The 16300-nt window shown below is 25.9% G+C and overlaps 2 protein-coding genes across 2 annotated transcripts in view; both read left to right on the plus strand.

Annotated features, from left to right (window-relative positions):
• Positions 1-16300, plus strand: part of dom (domino helicase) — a 70876-nt gene that overhangs the window by 45633 nt on the left and 8943 nt on the right. Inside the window, exons 10-11 of the mRNA XM_075308998.1 lie at positions 4684-4902; positions 13036-13071. Of these exons, the coding sequence (XP_075165113.1) occupies positions 4684-4902; positions 13036-13071 (255 nt within the window). The remainder of the gene's footprint in view (positions 1-4683; positions 4903-13035; positions 13072-16300) is intronic.
• LOC142237625 (uncharacterized) lies at positions 4909-8370 on the plus strand. The gene has a single exon (XM_075308999.1). It carries the CDS (start codon positions 5005-5007, stop codon positions 7123-7125), a length of 2121 nt encoding a protein of 706 aa, XP_075165114.1. The 5' UTR covers positions 4909-5004; the 3' UTR covers positions 7126-8370.

Genomic DNA, 16300 nt, shown 5'->3' on the forward strand with positions numbered 1-16300 from the left:
TTGCAAAATTTATTTCTATAGAAAATTTTTGCAAAATTTTATTTCTATAGAAAATTTTGTCAAAATTTTATTTCTATAGAAAATTTTGTCAAAATTTTATTTCTATAGAAAATTTTGTCAAAATTTTATTTCTATAGAAACTTTTTGCAAAATTTTATTTCTATGGAACATTTTTGCAAAATTTATTTCTATAGAAAATTTTGTCCACATTTTATTTCTATAGAAAATTTTTTGCAAAATTTTATTTCTATAGAAAATTTTTGCCAAATTTTATTTCTATAGAAATTTTTTGCAAAATTTTATTTCTATAAAAAATTTTGTCAAAATTTTATTTCTATAGAACATTTTTGCAAAATTTTATTTTTTATAGAAAATTTATTTATTTCTATACAAAATTTTTGCAAAATTTTATTTCTATAGGAAATTTTTGCAAAATTTTATTTTTATAGAAAATTTTTGGAAAATTTTATTTCCATAGAAAATTTTTGGAAAATTTTAGTTCTATAGAAATTTTTTGGAAAATTTTATTTCTATAGAAAATTTGTGCAAAATTTTATTTCTACAGAAAATTTTGTCAAAATTTTATTTCTATAGAAAATTTTGTCAAAATTGTATTTCTATAGAAAATTTTTGCAAAATTTAATTTCTATAGAATATTTTTGCAAAATTTTATTTTTATAGAAAATTTTTGCAAAATTTTATTTTTATAGAAAATTTTTGGAAAATTTTGTTTCTATAGAAATTTTTTTCAAAATTTTATTTCTGTAGAAAATTTTTTCAAAATTTTATTTTATAAAAATAATTATTTTAGTCTCGAGATGTTGGTGATACACATCAAACCCTTTGTATATAACTCATCAGATAAAAATATAAAAAAAAATAATTTTAGTAAATTGGAGAGCATCGAATATTTAAAGTTTTCAATTTTCATTTCATGAAATAATTTTAAACACGAATATCTAATGCTCAGATTAAATCAATTTAGCGTTCAGACATAGTCAAAGTGATTTTGCAACACCTGATTATATCACTCAACGTTGAACATTTGTTTCCATGAAGAAATAGCTTTAGTTATATTACACTGGCTTATTGTGATACCACATAAATTCTATATAAAGGCATTACCATGTATCTAAAATTTTGCTTTAAATTCAATTGAAATAATACGTTTGGCATTGAATATTTTTGAAATTGAAATCCTTACCTCTTAGATTTGGATGCAAATATGAAATGCCTAGAGAAAAACATTTTGCGTTCAGACATAGTCAAAGCGATTTCAATTACGCCTGATTATATCACTCAACGTAAAACAGAATTTATTTACTCGTTTTATTTATAAATGTACAAAAGTATAAAAGTAAAAATATATTTTAAAATTTTTTTAATTATAATTTTGGGACTTGTCAAATTGCTATTAAATTTATCAGGTGGCAATTATTTTACTGAGAAGAATTACCCAAAGAGTAATTGAATATTCCTACTTAGTTAACGCGACAATTTTCTCGCCTAATTATATGACTACTGTTCTACAAATCGTATTTGAAGATAAATAAATCAAGATTATTCAAAGTGCAGTTGCTTAGTTTATATTAAACATGAACTATATCCTGTTCCTGTTCCCCTTACAAACCTAAAGTTTTTATTTAAATTCAATTAAAATAATACGTTTGGCATTGAATATTTAATATTGAAATCTTATCCTCTTAGATTTGAATGCTAATATGAAATGCCTAGATAAAAGCATTTTGCGTTCAGACATAGTCAAAGCGATTTTAATTACGCTTGATTATATCACTCAACGTAAAACAGAATTTATTTTTTTTATAAAAGTTTATTTACGAGTACGTTTTATTTTTGTTTATTTAGTCCAGACTTGGGTCTTCTCAAATTGCTACTGAATATATTAGGTGGCAATTGTTTTACTGAAGAGAATGACCCAAAGAATAATTGAATATTCCTATAGAAAATTTTATTTCTATAGATTTTTTTTTTTGCAAAATTTTATTTCAATAGAATTTTTTTTTATTTCTATAGAAAATTTTGTCAAAATTTTATTTCTATAGAAAATTTTTGCAAAATTTTATTTCTGTAGAAAAATTTTGCAAGATTTTATTTCTGTAGAAATATTTTGCAAAATTTTATTTCTGTAGAAAATTTTTGCAAAATTTTTATTTCTATAGAAAATTTTGTCAAAATTTTATTTCTATAGAAAATTTGGTCAAAATTTTATTTCTATAGAAAATTTTATCAAAATTTTATTTCTATAGAAAATTTGGTCAAAATTTTATTTCTATAGAAAATTTTGTCAAAATTTAATTTCTGTGAAAAGTTTTGTCAATATTTTATTTCTATAGAAAATTTTGTCAAAATTTTATTTCTATAGAAAATTTTTGCAAAATTTTCTTTTTAAAGAAAATTTTGTCAAAATTTTATTTCTATAGAAAATTTTGTCAAAATTTTATTTCTATAGAAAATTTTTGCAAAATTTTATTTCTATAGAACATTTTAGCAAAATTTTATTTCTATAGAAAATTTTAGCAAAATTTTATTTTTTATAGAAAATTTATTTTCTATATTTCTATAGAAAATTCTATCAAAATTTTATTTTTGCAAATTTTTATTTCTGTAGAAAATTTTTGCAAAATTTTATTTCTGTAGAAAATTTTTGCAAAATTTTATTTCTATAGAAAATTTTGTAGAAATTTTTTTCAAAATTTTATTTCTATAGAAAATTTTTGCAAAATTTTATTTCTATAGAAAATTTTTGAAAAATTTTATTTCTATAGAAAATTGTTGCAAATTTTTTTTTCTATAGAAAATTTTTTCAAAATTTTATTTCTATAGAAAATGTTGTCAAAATTTTATTTCTATAGAAAATTTTTGCAAAATTTTATTTCTATAGAAAATGTTTGCAAAATTTTATTTCTATAGAAAATTTTTGCAAAATTTTATTTCTATAGAAAATTTTTTCAAAATTTTATTTCTATAGAAAATTTTTGCAAAATTTAATTTCTATGAAAATTTTTGCAAAATTTTATTTCTATAGAAAATTTTTGCAAAATTTTACTTCTATAGAAAATTTTTGCAAAATTTAATTTCTATAATTTTTATTTCTATAGGAAATTTGGTTTTTTTATGAAAAACTTATTTTGCTTGATCTGCTGAACTATGTGCTCTAGACCGAAAAGGAGCTAAATTCGTGATCACTCAAAAAAAAAAATCAAAATTCTACCAAAATCCTGAAAAGATCGAAATTTTTATATGTAACTTTCTCGAATCTCTTCAACTATACGTCCTCGAGCGAAAAATAGCTAAATTCGTGGATAAAAAATCTAAATTTTCATGTCGATAACTTAATTGCTAGTTAGTATCTCCTAATTCGGGTTACCTCAAGAAAGTCATAATTCTTAAATAAAAAACTTATTTTGCTTGTATCTCCTGAACTATTTGTCCTACACGGAAAGGAGCTAAATTCGCGATCACGCCAAAAAAATTCAAAATCCTGAACGAATCGAAATTTTTAGACGAAACTCTTATTTTGGCCCTATCTCCTTAACTATGTGCTTTAGAGCAAAAAGGGCTATATTCGTGATCACGCGAAAAAATCCAAACTACTATTAAAATCCTGAAAAAATCGAAATTTGTATATGAAAAAACTTATTTTGCTCATTTGGTCTTAAACTATGCGTCCTAGAGCGAAGAAGGAGCTAAAGTCGTGGAAAAAAAATAAAAAATAAAAAATCACGAGATCGAAACAAAATTTAATGACATTCACGGTGCCAAAAATAATGTACCAAAATTTGGAGAAAATTTTACCAAAAAAACACCAAACAAAAAGATCTTATTTTGTCAAGATTTTATTTCTGCAGAAAAATTTGTCATTTTATTTCAATGGAAAATTTTATCAAAATCTTATTTGTATGGAAAATTTTGTCAAAATTTTATTCCTATAGAAAATTTGTAAAGTACCTCCTTATTGGAGAGGAATATTTTGCAAAATCTACCAAAAATCAACAATTCTACCAATCTAACAAATCTAAAATTTTTGGTAGAATTCTACCAACTGTGGCAATCATGGTGGCATTTTGTCTTCTGCCACTAATTTGATTATCTATAGAAATTTTATTTCTATAGAAAATTTTGTCAAAATTTTATTTCTATAGAATTTTTTTTGCAAAATTTTGTCAAAATTTAGTTTCTGCGAAAAGTTTTGTCAAAATTTAGTTTCTGCGAAAAGTTTTGTCAAAATTTTATTTCTATAGAAAATTTTTGCAAAATTTTATTTCTATAGAAAATTTTTGCAAAATTTTATTTCTATAGAAAATTTTTGCAAAATTTTATTTCTGTAGACAATTTTTGCAAAATTTTATTTCTATAGAAAATTTTTGCAAAATTCTTTTTCTATAGAAAATTTTGTCAAAATTTTATTTCTATAGATTTTTTTTTTGTAAAATTTTATTTCTATAGAAAATTTTTTGCAAAATTTTATTCCTATAGACAATTTTTGCAAAATTTTATTTCTATAGAACATTTTTGCAATTTCTTTTTTCTATAGAACATTTTTGCAAAATTTTATCTATAAAATTAAATTTTATTTTTTTGTTATTTAGTTTCTATTACTCAAAATGTGTTTTTGTTTTGTTTTGGGTACTAATTAATATTTTGTTGTTGTTTACATTTCAGCTCTCGCCTATCGAACGTTATGCCATGAAGTTTGTCGAAGAAACTGGCGCAGCATGGACAGCAGAGCAGTTGCGTGCTGCCGAAGAAGAACTTGAAGCACAAAAACGTGAATGGGAAGCCAATCGTTTGGCAGCTCTACAAAAAGAAGAAGAAATGCTTAAACAAGAATCGGAAGCAGATGAAATGCTGACATATTCTAGGAAGGATGCCACAAATCAGGTTAATAGACAAAAATCTAATCTTAAAACGAATAGAAAAAGAACAAACTTAACTAGAAATAGGAAGTCGACAGCTGCTAGCAAACGCCAGCGTTTACAACAAATGCAAAATCGTAAACCAAGATCGTCTGCTGGTATTGCAGCAGCTGCGGATACCAGAAAACTGTGTACCGCGCGTCGACGAATTGGTGGCAATAGACGTATAAGTAAAAGACAACAAGAGTTAAGTGTACCAAAGGGGGGTAGAAGGAATCTTGATGTTGGTAGAAAAATGCCACAGCAACGTCCGAAGCAAAGTAGATTACAGCCACGTGGTAGGGCAAATAAAAGTAAGGGTAGCAATAGGAACAATGAGGATAGTATCGAAGATAGTGAAAACAATGATGGAGACAATCAGGATATCAATCAGGAAGATGAGAATGAGAAAGATAGTGAAAGTGATGAGGAGGAAGTCAGTGATGTGGAAGATAATGAGGATGAAAACGAAGATTCTGAGGCTAATGAAGAATTAGATAGTGAAAGGGAAGAGTCAGAAAATAAGGCTAGCAGTGATGAAGAGGACCATGAGAATAAATCTGAAGATGAACACCACACTGATGATGATGATGATAACGACGATGATGAGGCCGAGAATAGTGACCAATTAACTCGAAGTAGGTTAAGATCTCTACGAGGTTCTACAAGTGGCAGCTCTAATAAAAAGTCCCAGAAGATAGTTGCATGGGTGCGCAAAACATCTCAACGACTATCTTTGGATTCCCAAACAACCAATAGAAAGACCACACGCACATCCATAGCAGCAGCCAGAGCTGGCAATCGCACCTTACAGCCTCGAACAAGAAAACTAAGTTCTTTGAATGATAAGAACAGACGAAGTAAGGATGAAGAGGATCCAGAGTCCAGTACTAAAGTTAAGACGGGTGTTAAAAATCAGAAAATATTGAGTTTTGCTAAAAATCGACGCAAAGAAATGGCCAGGAAAAAGTCACAAAACCAATTAAAAAGAAAGTCAAGTTTAAGTCCTGGCAAGGCACAACCCGCTAAGCGCAGAGCTATAGCGATTAAAGGTGAAAGAAAGCCATTGAGGCATAGTCCTAGAAAGTTGGCAAACAGAGGTGATGATAATGGTGAAGAGGTCGAAGAAGCTGAAGAGGAGAACAACGATGATGATGGTGATGAGCTTAATGAAAAAGATCCCTTAAACGATGAAGCCACTGCGGAGGAAGATTGCTTAGATGACACTGTGGAAGAAAATGAAGATGTTGAGGAGGGGGAGGACGACGATAACGACAACGAAAATGAGGAGGAAGAAGAAGAAGAGAATGAAGAGGATGTTGAGCAGCCGCCCACAAGCGTAAGAACTTATCGGGCTCGTCCTATACCCCTACGCTCCAGAGGGGGTAAAACAATGAAACCCCAAGATGACGACGATGATGAAACAGACGAAGAGACAAACACTAAGAATGACAATGGTGACGAAGGGGAACCAAACGATGATGATGAAGAAGAAGAAGATAAATCTTCTTATGCCACCGCTGGGGAAAATATTGCCTATGATAATGATCAAGCTCATGCTGATGGGGGTAACTCCAGCAGCATGGATACTTGGAATGTGCATAATCAAGCTCAAGACACCACCACAAATTCGACCTACTATAATGTTTCCGATGAATCGGATAGCGATGAGAATGATACTCTGGGCTCAAGTTTAAATTCAACCCTAAAGAAAACTCCACTTTCCAATGCCAGAAGTCTAAGATCTAGTATAACTGGTAGTTCAGGTCTTGCCGCTGATTCAGTTAATTTTACTACCCCACAACGAAATGATAATCACACACCCAGGACTCGGTCAAGGGGATCAGTTAAAATTAATCTTTGGAAATTAGATGATAGTCCATTACTGCATTCCACCCCAGCCCATAGTAGAGAGAGTCATGGAAGGCATAATAGAACGGAAAGCGAATCCCACAAAGATAGTGAACAAAGCGATAAAAGTATAGCATCTACTAGTAACCCTCTGAGAACGCCTAGCTCAGTAGCAAGTAAAAGGCTTACGTCCCAAGCCTCCAAATCAAATGAAACACCAACAAAATCTTCAGGCAATATAACCACATTACATCGCTGGCTATTGAAGACACCCAGGTCGCGTTCGAACTCTGCCAGCACTTCACAACCAACAAATGGTGGCCCAACGACTAAACCGACTGTTAATGAAAGTTCATGATGAAAATGGTTGGTCCAAAAGGACTTAAATTGAGCATAGTCTTTTGGAAGACGGTGGTGAAGAAATGGGCGGAGGAAGGTATTAAGACAGTATTAACTTGATTATTGATTGAGAGAAGTTAAATGGAATTTTCCAGGCCAATTGTTAATGGACTGATGCTACTGCTGCTGCTGCTGCTGTAAATTGATGTGCGGTTTTTGGTTCAAGAACTTTTTATTGGCTGATTCAGATGCTTAAACATTTGTCTAGGACAAATTGATTAGAGCTGCCTGCCATGTGGTTTTTTTTCTTGTAGGCCTCTCATTTTCATAAATTGCTACTTTATGAAAGAATATGAAATGATTTAAGTTTTATAGAAATTATATATTTTGATTTTCAATGGGATTTTATAAACATTTTTGAAGACAGCTCGATGATCAAAACTAAATTTACCGAGTAACTTTTTATCTTTTTTTTAGTTTTTTTTTCTTTAATTTTAAGTTGGATATCCCCCCCTATGTTCAATTCTTAGCCATATTCCTATGGTATAATTTCTTGACCATTTTTGTTTAAAACGTGTAATATTTATATTGCTAACACATACATATATAGGGGATATGCCTGCTTTGTTTTGTTTCCTTATAAACTATATATAGAAAGAAACTTGCATCAAGTTTCTCATTGGAATAATTTACATTAAAATGCAAGCCATTTACATTTTATCCAAAAACAAAGAAATTAAGGATACACCATCCATACTAATTAAATTTTAAGATCAGTTTAAAATTCCAAGTTTTTTTTTTATCTCCTCGTTGTTATCATCACATTTTTCCCCATCAGATTTGTTCTCTTTCTTTTAATTTAAAATTTGACGTAATTGAAGGCAGAGTGATCCCATTTAATGAAAATCACTTTTTCATTGGCTTGTGGTGGTCAGCCTTTTTTTTATATATCTTGTAAATAGTAAAATTAAATTGAAATAAAAATTTAGAATACCAGCAAATTTATCCTTAATATTTAGAATTACAACATACATACATTTTTAGTTAGAATTAAATTGACAATTAAGTTTAGAAAGATAGAGGAAAAAAAAGCAAAACATAAACCGGAATACCGATCACCACTAACTACGAATGTAACTACGTACACATTCATATAATTCTCATAAGATACCTACTACACATATAATACATAAGAATATATCATCTCATTAATTAACTATCTGTTTTTAAAAAACAAGGAAAAAAATCCCTATGGAAGAGACAAGTTCATTTGTTTTTAATATCATTCAAAGAGGAAAAGCGAGGGGGTGGAGAACTTGTTGTTAAAAGTATATTTTGGGTGTATTATTCGTATGAGCAATTGTAGAATAAGGGTAGCATGCTCGCCTTACATTCTTTAAAAATTATGGACTAAATTCCAAACTGAAAAATAAATGCCTGAATAGTTTTAAAATTGCTTAAAATTTGGTAAATTCTGTATATATCAGCTTTTGAGAGATTTCTATAGGCATATTGACTGCCTTATATCATGGCATCGAATCTACTTTTTCCTAAATGTGGGCAAGAGAAAGTTGACCTAGTTTCTATCGATTTCCAATTTCCTTACACAGAAAAAAATTTCACGAAAATTTTTCCAATTAAAATTTTAATTGAGTTTTAAAAAATTCAATCAATTAAAAATTTAAATGATTCAACAAATTTTTTAATTGAAACAAAAATCAATCACAAAAATTAATAGTATCAATTAATTTTTTAATTGGATCAATTAATTTTTTAATTGGCCTTCAATTAATTTTTTAATTGATAGTATCATTTCGGTGATTGAAGACATTTCAATTAAAAAATTAATTGGATCAATTAATTTCGTGATTGAACCAGAAAAATTTTTTTTTGTGTGTATTGACTTTCTATAGCCCAAAAAGAGAATTGCCAATGGTTATTGAAAAAGTTAAATTTCTACTTATCTTCCAAATTTTGGCTATGGCAAAAGTTGACTGAATGAGAAAATTTTCGAATTTCTAAAAAACACTGAAAAATATTATCTACACAGAAAAAAATTTCACGAAAATTTTTCCAATTAAAATTTTAATTGATTTTTAAAAAAATATTAAATTAAAAATTTAATTGATTCAACAAATTTTTTAATTGAAACAAAAATCAATCACACAAATTAATAGTATCAATTAATTTTTTAATTGGATCAATTATTTTTTAATTGACTGTCAATTAATTTTTTAATTGATACTATCATTTTCGTGATTGAAGACATTTCAATTAAAAAATTAATTGGATCAATTAATTTCGTGATTGAATCAGAACATTTTTTTTTGTGTGTATATAACAAAACTGATTAAAAAAATTTTAAAGTCGGCTTAAAAAATATGAAATGCTCACTGTGATTCCATTTTTTTTTTAAATTAAAGTTTTAAGAATTAAAAAAAGAAAAGGTCGCTGTGATTCCATTTTTTTCAAAATCAAAGTTTTAAATATTAAAAAAAAAAACAGCGGAATTTTCGAAAATTGAAATATATGACTTTCTTTATCGAAATGTTTTTTTTTTTTTCAATTTATAGATTTTTTTTTCCAAAATTGGAAAAAAAGTCAAAAGCTAAAATGGGGCTTTTATAAAAAATAATCTCTTTGAAAAATCGACATTTTGAAATTAAAAAAGATATAAATTCCCGGTTTTTTGGAAATGTCGACTCTTTTATTTATTTTTCGAACAACTAACGATGGGTACTATCTTCGGTTTTCGGGATGAAAACTAGCAATTACTTTTTTTGAGCAATTAATTGTAAGATATGAAATTGTACACAATTAATGCTTTAAAACTTTTCCATCCTAATTTTAACACTATTCGATAAAAATATCGTCGTCGTCATCTATATTTTTTGAGTCTGTCTGTTTTGAGTTGACCATCAACAAAAGCCGATTCTATGATCCATTAGTCAACTGAAGACTGCAAAAGGTAAAAATTTAGAGTTTTCACACTTCAAAGTCGTTTAGATGAAAGGACCAAATTTGACTTTTTTTAAATATCTTAAATATTTTATATATTTTAAACAGTCGCACAGTTTCTCTTTGGAATCTTTAGGGATACAAAAGTCGTCTTCAAAAATTAAAAAAGAAAAAAATCGAAAGCACAAAAAGTTGACTTTTTGATTGTGATTCGATATGGTGTTGGTGGATTTTGTCTGTCTGTTGACACTCAACAAAAGCCGATTCTCTGATACATTAGTCAACTTGAAGAATTCAAAAAGTAAAAATTTTCCACTTTTTCACAAAAATTCGTTTGGTCGAAAGGTCTAAATTCGATTTTTGGTCCCCTTTGCCAATTGTAATAAATGAAGGAGTTGCACATTCGTTTTTTTTTTTTTTAGAATTTTTAGGGTTACAAAAGTCGTTCATCCATTAGTCAAACTTAAAAAAAAAAAAATAAAATAAAATAAAAATTCCGAATTTTTTACAAAAAGTCTTTTAGTCGAAAGTTCAATATTCGACTTTTGGACCCTTTCCTGTTGTAATATTTGAAACAGATGCACATTTGTTTCTGTTTAGAATCGTTAGGGATACAAAAGTCATTGACAACATTTTTCAAAAAGTCGACTTTTAGATTGTGATTCGATATAGTGTTGGTTGATTTAGTCTGTCTGCTGACCATCAGCAAAGCCCCATTCTATGATCCATCAGTTCAACTTAAAGAATGCAAGAGGTAAAAAAAATTTACTTTTCACAAAAAGTCGTTTAGTCGAAAGGTCCAAATGCGACTTTTGGACCTTTGCCTCTTGCAATATTTGAAACAGTCGCATAGTCGTTTTTCTTTGAAATCGTAAGGGATAGAAAATTCGCAAAAAAATTTGAAAAAATCGAGAGATCGAATAGTCAGTCGACGTTTCTGATTCTGATTACAATCCCTAATATGCGCTAGGGCAATAAGAATAGGGTCTTATATTATTGATGTAAAATAGAATCAGACTAAACTTTGTCGCTTGTTCGTGATTTATTTACTTTCAAAGACAGGTATGTTAGGTTAGGATTGTTTCTATAGGCGAGACCAGAGAGAATGAAGCCGACCAATTTTTGTCAGCGTACGCTAATAATCAGTTTTTTCCACCAACGGCGACTAAGCTGACGCAATAAATTCATCTAAAAGTATTCCAACCGCTATAAGATTAATTGTACCACCAATCTTAAAATCAAACTTACATTTAATTTATCTCTGTTGTATATGGCTTTTGTATAAATTTGATAGAAACGTTGTATTAAACTATTTTGAGTGGGAGATTCCAGTTTTGATTAATTGGCGGCTATAAAACATTCAGCAAAGTCTCCAATTTTACAAGGTAGTCCGCAAAGCAAATTTTTTGATGTTCGGAGAAACTGAAATAACATCCGTGACCTTAAATTAAAGTGGCCAATTTTTGAAAAAAAAAAAAAATAGGTCAGTTTCATTCTCTGACCCTGATCATTCGTATGTAAGGTGGGTATGCTAATCATTACACCCTATTGGCTCTCAAGCCAATATCAGTTTTATCTTTTCCATCGAACCCAAAATCATAACCTTGCCAATCGTGAGATTGGCAATCAAAAAGTTCTCACTGATCTCGTTTCCTCAAACATACAAAAAATATCAGAGTTGTTTTTTTTCACTATTGATTATTTTCGTTTTTGTTGTTAAGTTAGTATAATAAGATTTTTCTAATTTTAAATGAACATATACACTATAGTTATAACTATATATATATAAATACGTATAAATAGATTACAAAGGACTTGTGTATTTTATTTTTTTTTTGTTAATTTATAAACGAAAAATTGAAGGAAGTAACATCCCAAAAAAACAAAGTTTCTGGAAGAAATATGAAACAACTAATATTTATTAATTTATATGTATTAAAAAAAAAACAAAGCCACCCCAACAAACAACAATTGACTCCTTATAGTAGTAGTAAAACGTATAATTAAAGAAAAAAACAACAATGAAATTATCGTAAAAAAAACAAAGAAAAAAAGGAAAACAAAATAAAAAAGCTTTTAAGAAAATAACAATATAAAAAAAATTAAATCTCTTACATAAAGTGTTTTATTGAAGTTTTATTTATATTTCATGTTGCCTCCTCAACAAAGTGAAGACAATTTTGTGAAGAAAAGAAAATTTTGAAAAGAAAAATCTTTGGCCCTTTTAAAACAATAAAATCAAATTGATTTCAAATCAAAATCTAAATTTTATAAATACACATTTGTTTAGAAAAGAAGAAAAGAATTATTTAAAAACAAAAATATTATTTTCTTTTATAAACAAGAAAAAATAAAAGATCAAAAATGTAAATCTGTTTTGGTGTCTTGATTTTATTTTGAAGGTTTAGAAAACTGATTGTAAATTCTCTATTCATCCTGAAAATCATTCCCGCCCCCATCTCTGGAAAGTTTGGTAATGGCAATTTATAAAAAAAATGAGAAATTGTAAAAAATAACCCCCAAAACATTTAAGAGGGCACCAAAACAGTTATTAGGAAGCCTTAAACATTTTGAGATTAAAACGAAAAAAAAAAAATCATGAATATATTTGTTTATCGAAATTTTCTTGCCATTTCCAAACGGCCTTAGATTTGATATTTTCTTTTTTCAAAAGATTGTGTTTACTGTGCTGATGATGTGAAGATGAATAAATAAAATTTCTATGGAAACAACCTTTCAAAGACCACCAACCAAAACAGTTTTTTTTATAATATTTCTTCTCGAAAAAGAAAATAATATTTTTTTGTATAATAATGCATCGTTTTCTTTTCTTTTCCATTTATTTTGTATATGTATGGCAAAACCAACAACAACAAATTCCCACTACTACCTACCACTGTATAAATTTCTTAACTACTACCCACATCAACATTGTCTTCACTTAATGCAAAAAAACAAAAACTAATTGTAGATATGGATTTCGGCAAATACAATGGAGCAAATGCCGGTAAGTAGACTTTTTGAAATTATTTATTTTTATAATCTGGATAAGGATACTGGGTATTTTTGTTTTAATCATCCTTTCCTTTTGGTGAATGTTAAATTATTAGGTTTACGGGCGAATCTATCATTTTAAATATATCGAAAAAAAGAAAAAACAAATAAATAAAAGAATTGGTATAAAATAATAAACAAAATAAAAAAATTAGCGATATTTAAAATATATTAAAAAAAATTATTAAAATAAAATTTTGGATATGGTAAGATGCAACCCCATACCAAATAAGTTTTAAATAGGTTAGTCAAATTTCAAGACCACATCCAGCACTTTGGCAAGAAAAAGTCTTTGATCGATAAAATAAGTCGATATATCCAAGAAGAGGATGAGTGAGGGTATAAAAAAGTTTGTCATTACTTTTGTAACACATCGAAATATTGGTCTCAGATTACGGTTGCGACTCGTGCCAAAAATAATCTACAAAAATTTTCCCAAAAAATCTACCAAATTAAAAAATATATATCTTGAAGTTTTTAATCAAATTTTTGTCAAAATTTTATTTCTATAGAAAACTTTGTCAACATTTTATTTCTATAGAAAATTTTGTCAAAATTTTATTTCTATAGAAAAATTTGTCAAAATGTTATTTCTATAGAAAATGTTGCCAACATTTTATTTCTATAGATAATTTTGTCAAAATTTTATTTCTATAGAAAATTTTGTCAAAATGGTATTTCTATAGAAAATTTTGTCAAAATTTTATTTCTATAGAAAATTTTGTCAAAATTTTATTTCTACAGAAAGTTTTTTCAATATTTTATTTCTATAGAAATTTTTGTCAAATTTTTATTTCTATAGAAAATGTTGTCAAAATTTTATTTCTATAGAAAATGTCAAAATTTTATATCTATAGAAAATGTCAAAATTTTATATCTATAGAAAATGTTGTGAAAATTTTATTTCTATAGAAAATTTTGCCAACATTTTATTTCTATAGAAAATTTTGTCAAAATTTTATTTCTATAGAACATTTTGTCAAAATTTTATTTCTATAGAAAATTTTGTCAAAATTTTATTTCTATAGAAAATTTTGTCAAAATTTTATTTCTATAAAAGATTTTTGAAAAATTTTATTTCTATAAAAGATTTTTGCAAAATTTTATTTCTATAAAAGATTTTTGCAAAATTTTATTTCTATAGAAAATTTTCACACATTTTTATTTCTATAAAAAATTTTCGCAAAATTTTATTTCTATAGAAATTTTGTCAAAATTTTTTTTCTATAGAAAATTTTGTCAAATTTTTATATCGTAAAATTTTGTCAAAATTTTATTTCTATAGCAAATTTTGTCAAATTTTATTTCTATAGAAAATTTGGTCAACATTTTATTTCCATAGAAAATTTTGTCAAAATTTTATTTCCATAGAAAATTTTGTCAAATTTTTATTTCTATAGAAAATTTTGACAAAATTTAATTTCCATAGAAAAATTGGTTAACTTTTATTCCTATAGAAAATTTTGTCAAAATTTTATTTCTATAGAAATTTTTGTCGAAAATTTTATTTCTGTAGAAAATTTTGTCAAAATTTTATTTCTATAGAAAATTTTGTCAACATTTTAAGTTTATTTCTATTGGAAATTTTCTCAAAATTTTAATTTTATTTCTATAGAAAATTTTGCCAACATTTTATTTCTATAGAAAATTTTGTCAAAATTTTATTTCTATAGAACATTTTGTCAAAATTTTATTTTTATAGAAAATTTTGTCAAAATTTTATTTCTATAGAAAATTTTGTCAAAATTTTATTTCTATAGAAAGTTTTGTAAAAATTTTATTTCTATAGAAAATTTTGTCAAAATTTTATTTCTATAGAAAAGTTTGTCAAAATTTTATTTCTATAAAAGATTTTTGCAAAATTTTATTTCTATAAAAGATTTTTGCAAAATTTTATTTCTATAAAAGATTTTTGCAAAATTTTATTTCTATAGAAAATTTCTGCAAAATTTTATTTCTAAAGAAAATGTTCGCAAAATTTTATTTCTATAGAAAATTTTCACACATTTTTATTTCTATAAAAAATTTTCGCAAAATTTTATTTCTATAGAAATTTTGTCAAAATTTTTTTTCTATAGAAAATTTTGTCAAATGTTTATATCGTAAAATTTTGTCAAAATTTTATTTCTATAGCAAATTTTGTCAAATTTTATTTCTATAGAAAATTTGGTCAACATTTTGTTTCCATAGAAAATGTTGTCAAAATTTTATTTCCATAGAAAATTTTGTCAAATTTTTATTTCTATAGAAAATTTTGAAAAAATTAAATTTCCATAGAAAAATTGGTTAACTTTTATTCCTATAGAAAATTTTGTCAAAATTTTATTTCTATAGAAAATTTTGTCGAAAATTTTATTTCTGTAGAAAATTTTGTCAAAATTTTATTTCTATAGAAAATTTTGTCAACATTTTAATTTTATTTCTATTGGAAATTTTCTCAAAATTTTAATTTTATTTCTATAGAAAATTTTGTCAAAATTTTATTTCTATAGGATATTTTGTCAAAATTTTATTTCTATAGAAAATTTTGTCAAAATTTTATTTCTATAGAAAATTTTGTCAAAATTTTATTTTTTATAGAAAATTTTGTTAAAATTTTATTTCCATAGAAAAATTTGTCAAAATTTTATTTCTATAGAAAATTTTCTCAAAATTTAATTTCCATAGAAAATTTACTTAAAATTTTATTTCTATTGAAAATTTACTTAAAATTTTATTTCTATTGAAAATTTACTTAAAATTTTATTTCTATTGAAAATTTTGTCTAAATTTTATTTCCATAGGAAATTTTGTTAAAATTTTATTTCTATAAAAAAATTTGTCAAAATTTTATTCCTGAAGAAAATTTTGTCAACATTTAATTTCTATAGAAAATTTTATCAAAATTGTAATTTTATTTCTATAGAAAATTTTCTCAAAATTTAATTTCCATAGAAAATTTTGTCAAAATTTTATTTCTATACAAAGTTTTTTCAAAATTTTATTTCTATAAAAAATTTTGTTAAAATTTTATTTCTATAAAAATGTCAAAATTTTATTTCTATAGAAAATTATGTCAACATTTTATTTCTATAGAAAATTTTGTCAAAATTTTATTTCTTTGTCAAAATTTTATTTCTATAGAAAATGTTCTCAAAATTTAATTTCCATAGAAAATTTACTTAAAATTTTATTTCTATTGA

Source organism: Haematobia irritans, chromosome 5 (genome assembly GCF_050003625.1).
Source record: "Haematobia irritans isolate KBUSLIRL chromosome 5, ASM5000362v1, whole genome shotgun sequence".
NCBI lineage: Eukaryota > Metazoa > Arthropoda > Insecta > Diptera > Muscidae > Haematobia > Haematobia irritans.

Coding starts and splice junctions, on each gene's coding strand:
- LOC142237625 (XM_075308999.1), top strand. CDS start 5,005: ATGCAAAATCGTAAACCAAGATCGTCTGCTGGTATTGCAGCAGCTGCG.